Source organism: Sarcophilus harrisii, chromosome 2 (genome assembly GCF_902635505.1).
Source record: "Sarcophilus harrisii chromosome 2, mSarHar1.11, whole genome shotgun sequence".
In the NCBI taxonomy this organism is placed as follows: domain Eukaryota; kingdom Metazoa; phylum Chordata; class Mammalia; order Dasyuromorphia; family Dasyuridae; genus Sarcophilus; species Sarcophilus harrisii.
In genome coordinates, this window is record NC_045427.1 from 608367989 (window position 1) to 608384509 (window position 16521).

The 16521-nt window shown below is 40.3% G+C and overlaps 1 protein-coding gene across 5 annotated transcripts in view; it reads left to right on the plus strand.

Moving 5' to 3' along the window:
- DLG5 (discs large MAGUK scaffold protein 5) overlaps window positions 1-16521 on the plus strand; it is a 153500-nt gene that overhangs the window by 124077 nt on the left and 12902 nt on the right. For all 5 annotated transcript variants that reach the window (XM_031956410.1, XM_031956411.1, XM_012553933.3 and 2 more), the window contains 10 exons: window positions 1141-1285; window positions 2667-2788; window positions 4259-4348; window positions 5240-5408; window positions 8689-8851; window positions 9538-9671; window positions 11738-11902; window positions 13489-13669; window positions 14825-14973; window positions 15623-15793. In XM_031956410.1, the coding sequence (XP_031812270.1) occupies window positions 1141-1285; window positions 2667-2788; window positions 4259-4348; window positions 5240-5408; window positions 8689-8851; window positions 9538-9671; window positions 11738-11902; window positions 13489-13669; window positions 14825-14973; window positions 15623-15793 (1489 nt within the window). The remainder of the gene's footprint in view (window positions 1-1140; window positions 1286-2666; window positions 2789-4258; window positions 4349-5239; window positions 5409-8688; window positions 8852-9537; window positions 9672-11737; window positions 11903-13488; window positions 13670-14824; window positions 14974-15622; window positions 15794-16521) is intronic.

Sequence of the window (16521 nt, forward strand, 5' to 3'; positions counted from 1 at the left end):
TTGTGTTATTTCAGATAATCACACTCTTAATTAGGCATCCTCTGCATGACTTCTTTTGCCTATTAAGGCCAACAAAGAAAAGGGATATTTTACTGTATGTTGGAAGTGGGACCTTAGGAGCTTAACTTGCCTTGAAAAAGAATGAGAACTAAGCTATTAACAAATCATGAAAAGATGCTCTAAATCCCTGATAATTAATGATGAAAATTAAAATCACTCTGAAGTTCTATCTCAAATCTGTCAGACTGGCAGTGACAATTATTGGGAAAACAGGTTCATTAGTGCACTGTTGATGAAGCTTTTTAGTCTAGCCATTATGGAAAACAATTTGGAATTATGCCCAGAAAGTTCCCAAGTAGTATATATCCTTTAACTCAGCTGTACCAGGTCTATACCATGTCTAGGCTTCTATTCCAAGGGAATTGAATTATATAAAATTATGTAGAAAAGTGATTATACTAACTCTTTTTGGGATAACCCAGAATTGGAAACTAACGAAGTATCTTTCGATTGGGGAATGACTAAATAAATTATCTGAATATAGTGGAATATCATTGTACCCTAAGAAATGATGAAACAAACAGTTTAAGAAGTCTTCTGAAAGAAGACTTAGAATAACCTTTATGAGACGATCCAAGAGAAATAAGTAGAAGAAGATGAATTTATATTTATGCAATTTATATAATGGTAACAATGATATATAGGAAAACAGCTTTGAAAGATTTTAAAATTTTGATCAAAGCAATGATATCTCATGGTTCTAATAGAAGAAAGAGGAAACATTCTGCTCCCAGACTGTCAGAATGGTGATGAATTTAAAATGGAGTCCCAAGCCTGATGATCTCCTGAGAGTCTGAGTTTTGTTTTGGAAGTTTTCTTCTGTAGAATTAGCCATAAATTAGTAGAGTAAAAGATGGAGAGATGCCGGAGAGGCTCACTTCTGGAGCTTGCCCCTCTAGTCAGGAATTACATTAATATGAATAATCATTAGGTAATGTCTCTAAATTAGTTTTAAACATTATATAAATGTCAGTTATTGCTTTTGTTATTATTTCTGCTATCACCATTATCTAGAGTCCAAGTGAGTGTAAATGAAGAGGGAAACTGGCATGATAGTTTTTCTTCTGGCCCATTTTTCAGGTACTGTCCCAAGGAATTTAGCCCCATGCCCTGCAGTGACTGCCATCATGAGGAACCCTATCTACACAGCTTGGAGCCATAGAGTTCACCCCAATAGCTGCCAGTCTGCTGCCAGTCAGATGCACCATCAGCACTTGCATCCCAGGTATGCATTTAAGAAGTCATAGAAGGGGCCCTTGATAGATGGAGATTTAAGGATCAGAGATGATGAGACTTTTTCCACACCGAGCATAGCTCTTGGCTCGTAGTAGGTGGTTAATAAAATGTTTATTGGCTGTTGCCTAGTATTCCATGGGCCAACATGTGAACTTTTGCTTCTTAGTTGTCAGCTTTTTCTTATAGTCACAAATGTACTCTGTTTCCTCCATTCTGGCAAGAAGAGTTTGCTTTGCTTTGCTACCATTTCCAAGTGTGGTGGATACAAAGCTGGCCTTGGATGGGAAGCAAGCTGGCTTTGGATCCTGCCTCTTGACTTGTTAGCTTTGTGAATTTCTTAAGTCAATTGACAATTCTGATTTTTATTAAAAATATTTAAATTATTTTTTAATTTATATACTTATATAATATTAATTTATATAATTAATAATAATAAATAAATTAAATTAAAATATTTAAAATAAGAATGACAATGCTTGTAGCTCCTACCTTTCAGGGTTGTTTTGAAGCTCAGAGGAGACAGTATTTAAATATCAAGTGTTTTGTGCACCTGAAAGCACTATATCATGTCATCTGCTGCCATTATTATTTCTTATTGGCATCTGCTATTCCAGCAGAGTAGACTAAGCAGACTAAAAAGATCAGAAAGGAGAACAGTCATTAGGGACAGTTATGGAGATCTCTGTGTTTGGAAGGTTGAGGAACAAAGCCTAACAATCAGGGGAAATAGATCACTTTGGGGAAAATCTGGATTGATTAGGTCAAATATAGTTCTTCACTAGGTAATCTTAAAGTTAGTATAATATAGTAATAACATTAGATTTAAATAGACTTTAATATTTATCCAAGCATTTTTACCTGTCCTGGCACTCTGGTCCTTAGATAAGTGGGGCAATATTATTATTCTGATTTGTCTGGTGATGAAACTCAAGCTTAGGGAAGGGGTTTTGTGGTTGGGAATGTCGCAAGTTATTGATGAAAAAGTGAGTTAATTCTAAGTCCAATATTCCTTTCTTTTGAACCACATAACAGGAACTCTTTTGCTGTCTTAGGGGGGACTCTTTTAGGGGCCCATGACCATTATGTGTAGCCAGAGGGGCAGCTCAGTGGGACGTTGGTTAGAATGTCAGGTCTGGAGTCAGGACGACTCCTCTTCTTGTGTTCAAATCCAGCCTCAACTGGGCAAATCACTTCATCCTGTTGCCCCAGTTTCTTCATCTATAAAATTCATTGGAGTAGGAAATGGCAAAGCACTCTGTTATCTTTGCCAAGAAAACCCGAAATGGGGTCATAAAGACTCAGTTATGACTGAACAATAACAAGCCTTGACTGCCATCTTCAAGCACCTAACTGCTTTGCTTCTCACGTAGTGCACAACACCAGGGTCGCCTGAGCCTGGACCTAAGTCACAAACACTCCAGTGACTACTCAGAGACCTCAAGGACAAGGACCTCACATGGGTCCAACTCGTTACCATCTAGTGCCCGCCTCGGTAAGCATATCTCCAAATAGAATTTTTAATTTTTGTCCCTTAAGTTTTAAGCAAATAGACTTCTATAATCCTTTCTAGGAAACCTTGTAAAGAAGTGCACCAAATTTAGTATTTAGTATAGGATGTATTATGTATTATTTATTATTATTCATTTGTCATTATTTATTTATGATCGTATTATTTGTTTATTAGTTTGTTTAAATTGAGTGTAGGATTTTTGCCTTTTCTGTGGGTTTTTTTTTTTTTAATCTTTGTGGATTAAAACTAACTGACCTCAGTGATGTGTTTGTGCTTCTCCTGAACTGAGGAGATGAGGGATTCTTTTCAGGGCCATGTGTTAGTGTAGCAGCAGAATGTTCTTAAATCATACACATTCAGATTTATTTCCTTTTATAATTGTCTGTACTCATGAAGCCAGTCTGAGGATCAGTAGAGTATTTGTATGAGTGATATCTTATAGGTCTCTCTTCCAAGGTTTTAAATATTTCTGGGGTCTTTAAACCCCAGGAGAAATTTGTTTAAGATGGAAGTTGACAAGGGGCATGTCTGCTTCCAAATAAAGCATTTGCTGAATTAAGTTTGCCTAATGAGAATTCATTTGTTTGGGACATAGCCTGCCACAGAGGTAAATAACTAAAGAAATATGAATATTATAACTTTTTTTTTTTATTATGAGACAACTGTAATTTACCTGATTCAAGGTGAAAATATGACCACTAATCTAACCACAAGCTAAGATGGGGTCATTCACAGAGAGCACCCTACTGCTGAACAAAGAAAGATTAGAGAAGAGCAGAACAAATTTGAGGATTAGTAAGAGAAAGAGGACAATTCAATGCATTGTCACTTATTTATGGACAATGAACAATAGAATGTGTATAGGGCTATTCTTCTAGCTTTTAGGGAAATACTTCCCTAAAGTAGGTCTGGGTGACAGTTAAAAAAAGTTAACTGTAGCCCAAGGAGAGAACATGGGAAGGATTGGGGGTTTGTTCTTTGTAACAAATGATGGGTAGTAGGTATCATTGTCTTAACAGACTACTTTGCTAAGACTCGAACTACTCTGTCCTTCAGAGGGAAAAGACAGAACTAGTTTTCCTGATAATATGGAAAATTGTTCTTGTCCCTTAGGCTTGAGATTTGACTTGAACTTACTCATAGAGCTTTTGGTGTCAGGATAATTTGTACAAGAACAGTGGGTTAAATTTTCATCATTCTTGATGTCCATCTTATGCTTTTATTTATTTATTTTTTAATAATCTGATCATTTTTAAGGAGTTGGCAGGATCAGACCTAGTCAAATGTGATTTTTCTTTAAGCTACAAATCTTGGGCTGTTTTTCTTTCAGGGAAAGTGTGTGTTTCCTTGTGGAATTTAATTTATCTTTGTAACTTAGGCACCTTGTGTGACAGATGCTCAACAAATGCTTGTTAAGTTGAATTGTGAAACCTTTTGTGATTTAAAAAACAGGATCTTCAAGTAACTTGCAATTTCGGACAGAACGTATCAAAATCCCATTAACACCAAGATACCCTCGATCTGTCATGGGCTCTGACAGAGGTAAGATGGGGATCTCCTTTCTTCTCTCTTCTTGTTATTTCTTGCTTTTCATCTTCTGGATGGGTTTCCTAATTTTTTTTTTTTAATCTCAGTCAATTAATTAATTAATTGTTGGGCAGCTGTTGGCACTTGGGTTGGGATAGGGAGGAAATACAGAAAAGAGGAGACATAGCTCTTATTCTCTCTCTTTTTTAAAGCTTTTTATTTTCAAAATATTTGCATAGGTAGATCTCAACATTCACCTTGCAAAACCTTCTGTTCCAAATTTTTTTCTCCTTTCCTTTCTCCCACCTCCTCCCTTAGATGGCAAGTAATCCAGTATATATTAAACATGTGCAATTCTCCTATATGTATTTCCATGTTACACAAGAAAAAATCAGATCAAAAAAAAAAAATGAGAAGGAAAGCAAAAAGCAGGCAAACAACAACAACAAAAATGAAAATACTATTTTGTCATCCATGCCCAGTCTCCATAGCCTACTTTCTGGGAGTAGATGGCTCTCTCTGTCACAAGATCATTGGAACTGGCCTGAATCACCTTGTTGAAAGGAGTCACGTCCATCAGAATTGATCACTGTATAATTTTGTTGTTGCCATCTACAATGTTCTTTTATTCTCAAAGAGCTTGCTGTCTAGTTGTAGGGGCAACATACTCTGAGGCTATTGCTTGAAATAATAGCTAGTAATAACAGCCAGTATATGAGGAAAAACTACCCTACATGATATATATTATATGGCAATCAGGAACCCATTGTGAAAAAGACACCATTGAATACAACGTAGATAGTGAAGGCTTTTTGAAGCCTCTGTGTCTTGACTGAGGGGATTAACCCTCAGCTACAAATTCCACTGAGCATAAGAGAAATGTTTTGCCTTCCCCTTTCTTTGCAGGTTCACTGTCTCACTCTGAATGTAGCAGCCCCAGCCTGATCACTCCTCCCCAGTCACCTCTGAACCTAGAGACCTCGTCCTTTGCCAGTAGCCAGTCCCAGAGCTCACTTTCCACGTTACCTAGGATCGCTATCAGCCCAGCATCAATAGGGGAGCGAAGGAAGGACAGGTAAGTGTGGCCATTGATGTTTCTTTTGGAATGAAGTAGAAGAACATGATCTACTTGTCAAGAAAATCTGGGAACAGTCTTGTCTTCTATTATTCAACTGGTCAACTCAGTCACTCAGCAAATATCAATTAAGCACTTGTTATACATGTAAGGGCTGTTTGTACATGTTGTGGGAGGTGAGGTAGAAGAAAGGTTTAGGTTGCATTCTTGAGGGACCTTGCTGAATTTTAAAATCCACAAACTGCATATTTAAAGCTTTATAGTTTTAGAATTAGGAGAGCATAGAGTCATTTAGTCCGGCCTCCTCATTTTATAAATGAGGAACTGTGAAGCCCAAAGAAAGTAGATCTGGAATTTCAACCCAGATCCTGAGACTCCCAAGTTCAGCATTCTTCTTGTGGAAAATGAGAGGGATAGGGAGAAGAAACATGCTAAGCATGTCCAGCATCAGGATGGTCCACAGTGAAATGTTTTTGTCTCCTCTAAACTCTCTGATACTAGCTGGATCTTCTCTGCATCACAGATTTCCTTACTCAATCAAGTCAGAGTTTGTAGGGACTTTGAAATCAGTTATTTTAGTTCCTACTATAGATCAAACCTTTTGGATGGGATTCTGATTTGAAGTTAGAAGTCTCCCTTGGAATTTAATTCATATTCTCTTTTTTGTGGACCTTTCTGGTTTTTTCTATCACTGGACAGTTAAAAAGTATCTTTTGTGGAAACTGGGTCTCCTTATCTCTTGCTGCAGCCCCATCGATCCAGCCCCACTAATTTGCATTTTTGCCCTGTTCTCTTTCTGACCTGGGCTGCTCTGCCTTCCCCCAGTCCCACGGTATTTAATATTAATGTCATCCTATTCAGGTTGACCTTAATGTGGGCACCAGATGGAGCTCTGAGCTCTTGATCCTAAAAGATCTACTGGCCTCAGCCTCTCCCATAGCAGAACTGTTGTTGGCTGCCGTGGATTGTTAAATCATTCTCAGAAAACTCAGGTTAACTTTAAGGCCATTTTAATTCTAATTCAGATGTTTTGGTTTATACCCACCCATCCCTATCAGTGCTGGTGCCCTCTCTAGTTTCCCTTTTTTACCCAAAGGATTTTGGATCTGGAGTAGGATGTTAGAAATGATTAGATTTCAATTGTGAACTCTGCCCCCAAAGGGTAGAGACTCTTTTGTCTCTTTTTATATTTCCATCTTTTAGCACTGGTACCTGACACATAGTAGGCCCTTAATAAATGTTAATTGTTTATTGATTAATTCAAAAGGCCTGGTAAAACTGAAAGAATTCTGGACTGACTGGGAGTTTAGAGGCTTAAGTTTTGTCACTAAATAGCAAAAAAATTGGGCATATTACTTGCCTTTTCTGAGTTCAGTTTTCCAAGCTATACAAATAAGGGGTGGGTGAGGAGGTGGATAAAGAGGAGCTAGATCAGATTTCCTCCAGCTTTAAAATTTCTAAGATTCTTTGATGATGTGCTAAAATATGTAATATTGATTTAAAGTGCAATGGAAATTCAGAAGGAGAAGGATATACTTTCAGGCTGGCATTAGACAGACTCATTTTAATGAGTTCAACAGTGGCCTCAGATGCTTCCTATCTGGGTGACTCTGGACAAGCTATTCTTGTTTGCCTCAGTTTCCCCATCTGTAAAAAGAGCTGGAGAAGGAAATGGCAAACTACTCCTGTATCTTTGCTAAAAACAAAAAAACCCCTAAAAAAACCCACATAGGGTTTTTTAGATATTTAAAAAGATATTTAAATTTAGATAAAGGGAGAGATTTGTATTGGATGAAATATTTGGGAAAAGTTTCTTTGAGGAGTTGGCATTAAAAATTAGAGATTAATAAAGATGGGATGGAGAAGACTGTGGGCAAAATCTGAATGTAAAGACTTTATGATAACTAATCAGCCTGGGCACTAGGCTGGGAACTGGAGGATATATTTTAAAGAATGGAACAAATCTCTAAGTGTAAGAGCCATACAGTCCAATGGAAAAGAATGGCACTAACCTCCAAAAGTCAACTATACATGATAAATTTAGTCTTGGGAAGGAGAAAGGAGGAGAGTGATTTGCTATCCAACTGAACCAATCAAAAGAGTGCCTGAAGTCAGTGAGCATGGTCTGTAAGAGCTGTATTGTAGAGTTAGATTTCAGAAATCATGGTTTCAGACCTCAGGTAGTCTCAATCTTAAAGTGAAATGTTGTCTAAAGGTGGTTAGAACAAAAATGGGAGACAGCATAAAGTAAATGTCATGATGTGGGAAAATAGCACATCTTGGTTCTCTGTTTCTCCTGCTTTTCCTCTTCCTCCTTTTACATTTCTCGGTGTCTGTTGTTCTATGTCTGAGCTTTTCTTCTCCTTCTCTCCCAAATCTTCTGCCCCTTCCAGATATCTGTATCGTAATAGATCTTTTCTGAGACTTCCTGTGGCTCCCAGGCCTAGATTCTCCTCCCTAAGGAGTTTGAGGTTGGCCTGACTGACATAAGGTCCTTCTTCAGCAGTCTTGTGCACTTCTCCTTGTGCCTGTTTGACACGTTTGGATAATTTCCCCAAGGAGCATTTGCATGGTCATTGCAATGCTACCATGCAAAATTGCTCTGGTATTTTTTTTTAAATTATTTTTAATGGCTTGGGTTTGCAATGGCTTAATTCCTATGGTTGATTTGCATCACCTTGCATAGTTGCAAATATAAAAATAAATTCCCCTGGATTGCCTTCCCTGGATTGATCTCATCCTAAAAATTATCCTGTTTTTCTAGAGTCTTATATTCCTTCCCTCCATCCTAGCTCCCCAAACATTTATAAACTGTATGGACCAAAAAACGCTTCTAAATTATAGTTTGTAAATTACATATTATATAAGGCAATGACTTACATATATAATATGGACTGTCTTGTTCTTTCCTTCTTTTATTGTGTTGATCATACTTTTTGTTGTGTTCTCCGCTAATCCACATCTTTAAGACCATGTACCTTGGTTTCTGTGGGGTAGTACCAGTTTTTATTTTTTTTTTTCTTGCATGAGGTTTCAGGAATGTGTACAATCTGTTATGAAAGAGATAGTTGTCACATTTTCCATTTACTATGGTTGTCACCCATTTCCTTAATATTTATTTGATCTTTCTTGAAAGGGGATGCCATAATGTCTGATCTTTTCCTTGTAGCCCATTGCATGTTTCTCTTGTATCTGTCTTTGATCTGTCATTAAACACCATTCTGTCCAAAGTGTGTCATTGCATGTGAGCCTACTTAGAGTTGTTTCTTCCTTTGAAAAGGCCTTACATGGAGGAGCCTCGCCATGTCAAAGTGCAAAAGGGTTCAGAGCCACTGGGAATTTCCATAGTGAGTGGTGAAAATGGTGGAATCTTTGTTTCGAAAGTAACCGGAGGAAGCATTGCTCACCAAGCTGGCCTAGAGTATGGAGATCAGTTACTGGAGGTAAGAAATGGTCTGCCCTTGAGGAGAATCTTCTCCTTTTGCTAACTTTTCTCCTAATGACCTAGAAATGAAAGCACCCTTTATCACAGTAAAGCTCATAAAGTCGTTGCATATCTAGAGCCTCCAAAGGGTCAATGTAGGGTTGTCCTTGGATGAGATTCTTCCCTGTGGCTTATGTTCATAAGATATGAGCTAGAAACAAACTTAGAGGCCATCTAGTCCAATCTCAGCTGAAGAAAATGGGTGGGTAAAGTGGTTTTTTCATATAGGAAACAAGAGGCAAGATTTTAATGCAGGTCTGTTGTAGCTTTCCATTGGACTTCAGTGCCTCCTTATTGTCCCTGGCTGTGTGATTAGGTCTAGTCCATCATTGGGCTTGGCAAGATGTGCCAGAGGTTGTGATCTACTGATCTAGCTTTTAAAATCCCAAGTTCTCTTTTGTTCCATGTTAAGGCAGTAAGAGGGAGTTGGGAGTTAAAATGAAGAGACCCAGGAGAACTATTATCAAGTGTTGAAAGGAATGTTGTATCAAGGAGGGCTTAATTTTGTTTCTTTGGAGTCTAGAGTGATGTGATCGAAGACTTTAAGGGCTAAGTTAAGCCTGATGTCTGTAGAATCTTTCTTGCACCAAGAATTGTCCAGGAGTCGATTGTCCTTTTTTGTGATCCATCTGTTTTCTCTTTTAGTTCAATGGCATCAACTTGAGAAATGCAACAGAGCAACAGGCACGGCTGATCATCGGTCAGCAGTGTGACACCATCACTATCCTGGCTCAGTATAACCCCCACATGTATCAGCTTGGCAATCACTCCCGGTCCAGGTAAGGGCAGCTCCCTCTTAGAGATGGACCACCACTTGCAGTGCAATGAGCCTGAGACCAAGGAAGTATCTGTGGGAAGATATGAATAAAGCAGGAGCAGGTAGCATGGTGGTAGAAGGCGGGCGGGGTGGGGGGGAAGAACAAGCATTGATAAAGTACCTTTGCTGAGTACTGATCCCAACAATCCTGGAAGGTTATCATTACCTTATTTTACGTTTGAGAGAACTGAGATAAAAAAAAGGTTATGTCCAAGGTCATACAACTAGTAAGTTCCTGAGACTGGATTTGAACTCAGATCTTCCTGATTCCAAGCTCAGTGTTCTTTTCACTGGGCCACCTAGAGCCATTAATCTTATAGGTAGGAAAATCTAAGATCAGAATCTTGCCTTAGATCCTTACTAACTGTTGGATCCTGAGTAACTTCTTTTTGACTCGTTTCATTACCTTATAAAACAAGAGGATTGGATCTTGTGATTCTAGATTCTTTCTAGCTCTAAGTCTTTTTGATCTTATGATTTGGTGCCTCTTGTCACTTGACTTAGTGACTCCACCCACTGGCTAAAATCTTGTGCTTCGAAGGAGAAGGAAAACAATCATAGCTTTATGGATTTATACGTGGAAGGAACCTCAGAGGTCACCTTATCCAACTTTCTCATTTTATAGATGTGGAAAACTGAGGCTTAGGTTAAATGAATTGCCTGGGGTCACAACGGTAACAAGTATCAGAAGTTAGATTTGAAGCTAGTCTTCCTGACTCCATTTACAAAATTGTTCTTGAGTTTCTTCATTTTTTTTTCTTTTTCTTCTGAGGCAATTAAAGTTAAGTAACCTGTCCAGGGTCACACAGCTAGGAAGTATTAAGTGTCTGAGACCAGATTTGAATTCAGGTCCTCCTGACTTTAGGGCTGATGCTCTATCCACATGCAGCCACCTAACTGCCCCAAGATTCTCCTTCATTTTAAGTTTGAGAGAACATGGTTGCCTCAAAGGTCCCATTTTTGGAGCACAGTTTCTGGGGAATGCAGCCGTGGATCCTGCCTGAATTTTCAGGCTATATGTAGTGATCATATATTGATTAGTCATTGAATAGTTCATTGAATAAGTTTTTTGTGTGAAGTTCTGTTCCTAGGATAGATCCAATATGTCCCCAATAGAATGTGATACTTGATATCTTGAAAGCAGGGATAGAAGTTAAGAGAGGATGAAAGAAAGAAGAGTGTAAACTAGAGCTTTGTTCTGTTTTTCAAACTATAGATGTTCTTGGTACAAGATTTTGCATTAAAGGCAGAAAAAATTCTTGTCTTAATTCACAGTCACAATTTAAATTTTTTTCTTCCTTAAAAGAAAAGCCCCCCATGGTAAAAAAATTAAAAACTAAGGATTGGAAGAGACCTCAGAGATCATGTTGTACAGTTTGTAGCCAACACTAATCTTTACAAACACAGAGCCAACTGACCCTCTAATTGAAATCCTGAAAAGATGAGAAGCTCACTACTTCCCAGAGTTGCCCATTCCACTTTGGGGCAGCTGTGATAATTAATAAAAATTTCTGGATGTTCCCAGATCTTCCTTTCTGACACTTTTATTCATGGGTGTCTACTTTATCCCTTTGGGACCAAGTCAACCATGTCTAATCCCTTTTCTTTGTGACAGTCTCCAAAATGCTTAAAGACAGCTATCATGTTTCTTCTTAAGTCTTTTCTTCTCCAGGCTAAACAGATCCACTAGTCTTTACATGACACATTTTCTAGGTCCTCCACCATATTCCAGCTTGTCTTTTTTAAACTGTAGTGCCCAGAAGCGAAAGCAATGCCCAAGATCTGGCCTGACTCGGACAGAACACAGCGTCACTGTTATGTCCCTTCTTCTGAAAACTCTGCTTCTGTTTAGGCAGAAGCCCGACAGTGTTGGTTTTGGGGGCGGAGGAGTTGGGTTTGCCGTATCATCATGTTGATTTGTGACCAGGCTGATGGTAGAATTCTTGGCTGCGGTGCTTGGGTGTTGGGTAGGGATGGTGGGAGTGAGAACTGTAATCCACCCCCTACGCTGTTTTTTTCTCTCTCTAGCTCTCGACTGGACCCTGTGAGCTCTCATTCCAACCCACAGGGCAGTGGGTCTGCCACTCCAGACAGCCATTCAGTCATTGACACCGTGAGTGAGCAGGATGAGGGGACCATAACGCCAACATCCAAGCAGACCACACCTACCACCAGCCCTCGGAATTCCATCAGGTTGGGGCCTGGGACCTCCTTATTCACAGACCCTCCCTCTGCCTTCAGGGTGGCTCTAGATTATCAGGCCATTTTTGGATGAGGTATTTATAATGCTGATGCAGAAATTAAAAAGGAACCAGCGTTACAGTGTAAATCAAGACTTAGGTAAAATGAATCTGGTGTGAACTGCAAGCCTGGCCATCATTTAGGTCCCTGTTTTAGTTTCTCACTCAGATTGAGAGCCCAATCAGTTCTCATCCAATCACTTTTTTAATATTGGCCTTTGAACCCCTTGGTTGACCTTCCCCCAAATTCACTGACCTTTCCAAACCAGATGGAAATGTTGAGCTAGTCCAAGTGTGCGTTACCCTGAGCCAGAATAACTAGGATCTAACAGCACTGCCTCCCAATGGAAAGCCCAGACTATTGCTCCATAATATCTATTCTGTTACACCTGATGTAGTCATTGACCATAATCTGGTGGGATGGGATCCTGATACTGAAGGGGAAAAGGCTAAGTGAGAAGAAAGGCGAGGTGGATTCTGGGAAGGTTCTCTTCACTCATTTTAGATTAAGTCTTGGACTCCAAGAAAGTTTGTCCTGAAGGGGTAACCCTTAGGGATCATCTAGCTTTGTTTCTGAAAAGTCAAGCAGCCAGTTTGTTGCAAAGAGAGAACTGGACTAGAACTTAGGTGTCTTAATTCTATTTTAAAAGCTTTATTTCAATTTTCAAATTAAAAATTTTATTGATGTAATTATTATTTTTTAAAAATTCATTTCCTGCTCACTCCTCTGTCCTCTGCTGAACCATCCCTCTCTCATAACACAGGTGCAATTATGTTCCCTACCTCTGCACTTCACCTGCAGCTCACTGGCAACATGATTACATAATACATTGAGCAGAGGTCGAATGTCTTTGAGGTCATTCTCCATTGTGTTAGTGTGGTCTCTGGCCCTGCTCACTCACTTCACTCTGCAAATGTCCCTACCAGTCACTCCAAGCTTCTCTGTGTTTTTTATGGTGCTGTTATATTCCATTGTATTAATGGAGCAGAATTTGTTAAGCAGTTCCCCATGGATGAACATCTATTTTCTGTTCATTCCTTTGCTACTCTTTAAAAAAAGAATGTGGCAAATATTTTAAAAGTGGGGATTGTCTCTTTTTTTTATGTTACATCATCCCTCTGAACTGAGTCCTTTTGACGTGGTTAGGAAGTAAGATGATTTTTAATTATTACTTAAATAGAATATCATTAGGAATGTAAATGTGTGATAAAAAAGAAGATATAAGACATACTTCAAGGCCAATTTTTTTTTCTTTTAGATTATCTCCCCACTGATTTCTGTTTTAGTGATATTTTAAATTCATGGCTACAGCCAAGGCAGCTTTCAGAATCGAAGTCCTGGCGTCACAGCCTTAAATTAAGTCTTTGAGCTGGAAGGAACCTGCACAGCTAGTCCGCTCCAGCTCCTTGTTTCACATAGGTTTTCTGGAAGAGGAAGCTAATGGCTGCTCCTGTGCCATCCTTGGGATCCATTTCTCTTCCCACAAAGGGTCTGTGGGAGTGACGGAGGGCTAACTAACTCTCATTCTTCCTCCAAAGGGTCTCGGATGCCAACAAGAGAACCCCAGAACCCCGAGTTGTCATCATTAAAAAGTCCCAGGTGGAACTCGGCGTGCAGATATGTGGTGGGAATCTGCATGGGGTGTTTGTGGCGGACGTGGAGGATGGCAGTCCTGCTGGTGGTCCTGAGGGGTTGGTGCCAGGAGACCTTATACTGGAGGTGAGGACTTGAGCCAAGAAAGTGAAGAATTGCTCCCTTGTGGGAACCATTTGGTGCTTTTAAGAAGTGTGAGGAAAAGTGTCATTGTCAGTTCAAATGTCACCTCCTCTGGGAGGCTGATCTCAAGCTTGCACTATTAGCACGGGCTCCCCAAAATTGCATGTTTATGCCCTGGGGTTATTTTGTCCATGTGGTGTTCCCTAATAAAGTGTAGCTGCCTTGGGGCAGGCTCTGAGTTTTATCTCATTTTCCCCACGACCTAGCATTGAACCTGGCACAGGGGGCTTAAACAATAATGTATTGATTGCTTCATTGGGTCACCTGCAGTCCTTGTCCTCAGGGATCCCCAGTCTATGGGAAGAATATTCTTCCTGTATTTGAGGAGCCCATAGCCTGATAATCACGGGTAGGTGAGTAGGAGGGGGAGAATGAAGAAATGAACACAAGAAACATGAGAAGGGGAGACCCCCAACCAGTTCTGCAACGCATGTGGGATCTAGACGGGGGCAGATTCTGTGCAGTTCTTAAGTATTTATTAAGTACCAGCTGTATGCCAAGCACCCTGCTAGGAACTGGGAGTACAGAGACACAGGTGAGAACATCCTTGCTCTCCAGGAGGTTCTGTTCTACTGCAGGAAATCTGCTTCTCTGGAATAAGTCGTGGGGGGGAGGATGGAGCGTGTCATTCAAAGGTACTCCAAGTAAGAAACAAGAGAAGTTCTAGGAAGTTTAAATTGGAAGGACAGGGTGGGCAAATTCTCTATCTTTGTCTTTCTCTCCCCTCAGTATCTCCCTCTCCTTCTTTCCCTTTCTTATATCTTTTCCCCTTCTACTTCTCCCCCTATCTCTTTCTTCCTCTTCTTCTCTCCCTACCCCCCCTCTCCCTCTCCCTCTCCTTCTCCCTCTCCCTCTCCCTCTCCCTTTCTCTCTTCCTCTTTCTCCTTTTTTCTATCTTCTTTCTCCCTCTCCCTCTCTCCCTCCTCTTTGTCTCTGTCTCTCTCTTCCTCCCTCTCCCTTTCTTTTTCCCTCTTTCTCCCCCTCTCTCTGCCTTTGTATCTCTCCTCTGCCTCTCTTTCTCTCCCTTGACCTTGCCTTCCTAGCCCTCAGCACTCTGACCCTTCTCATCCTCAGTCTTCCTCTCCTTTCCCTTGGCAGTACGGTTCTGTGGACATGAGGAATAAAACAGCTGAGGAAGCCTACCTGGAGATGCTGAAACCTGGGGAAAATATCCGTGTGAAAGTGCAGTATCGTCTGGAAGATTTCAACAAGGTCAAGGACATTCCAGGCGATGGCTTCTACATTAGGTATTCAGGGGCTGGACCTGCCCCATCTCTCTCACAAAATCCGAGTTGTCAGAATTTTGGCTAGGTGCTGGAGCATCCTGTCCCTGCTCAGGCTCTCCCCATGTCTTATTCCTAGGGGTTGGCAGAAGGATGGATAATTCATTTCTAGGCTTTCTAGACAAAGCTTCTCAGGTATTTAAGGGAAAAGGCAGAATACCAGATTTGGACTTAAAGGCCAAGAGGCTTAGGAGATAATGGCTTTAATTCTCCTTGGGGGCTGCGAGTCTTTCGTTATCAGCCCCTTACACTGAGTTTGGATGATTTTCTATACAAGGGAACATTGTGAAACAAGGGCTGCAGAACATACAGTTATAACCCTAGGGACATGCCATCTGATGGGGGGAGCTACATTCCCTGCTTGACTGCCCTTGGCCTGGTCAGCAAGAGACAGTTTGTACCCTTGGGGAGCTCATATCTCATAAGGAAAAGCTGGTCCTTCTTTGGAGGGGGTCTCTGGCCCATTAGGAAGCACAGTACTGTTCTGGAGGTACCTCTATGGATCTGATGGAAGGAGGTGTGAGATAAAATAGCTTTTGGGGACTGGATAGGAGAGAACATTCTTTGGCTGCTTTGGACAGTAAATATTGACCCTTCTTTCCTTCTGGGCCAGGGCTCTATATGACCGACTGGCAGAGATGGACCAGGAGCTGAGCTTCAAGAAGGACGATATTCTCTATATTGACGACACCCTCCCCCAGGGTACCTTCGGCTGTTGGATGGCCTGGCAACTAGATGAGAATGCCCAGAAGCTGGAAAGAGGCCAGATCCCCAGCAAATACATGTGAGAGGTGTTTGGGCCCTTAGCCCCCCCAGGGGTAGAGAAGAGGGAGAAGGGAGTGTAGAGGTGGAAGAAAATGGGCTTTGTGGTCATTGTGGGAGAGGAAGGAGTTCCTAGATCTCATCCTTCTGGGAGGTGTGACATAATGAGGGTCTTTACTAGTATTTTTTTTTAATTAGACCAGTGATTTTATTTGCATAGGATATATTCTACTTAGTGTGGATATATACCTTTTGTGTACCTTTTAATTTCAGTAGCCCTGAGAGCTTAAGTGAGTGTCATATAACTAGTGTGTGTCCAAAGCAAGCTCAATCTTGGTCCACTCTTTTACAAAATTGGGCCTCCAGAGGATTAGCATCAGGAGGCAAAAATAGAACTTGGACTAGGAAAACAAGACTCTGGAGCAGTGGAGTCAAACTTGCATAGAAAAAAAGGGTCCCCTAAACTAAATATAAGCATCATTGTAGGCTGCATATTGACTTTGAAAAGCACATATCAACATTAGCTAGGTTCTATTGGATTTTCATTTAATGAAATATTACCTAATTCGATTTTAATAACTAATAATGAATTCACTACTTTTGCTCCATTCCTGGACTGTCCATGACTGAATGTATTAATGAATAGACCCTGTTCCTTTTATATGCTGTCCAGTGTTCAGCAGCTTGCAGGGATTTCAAATCTCACCGAAATTCTACATAATGTGGTAGAAAACTAATAAAATTATAGTA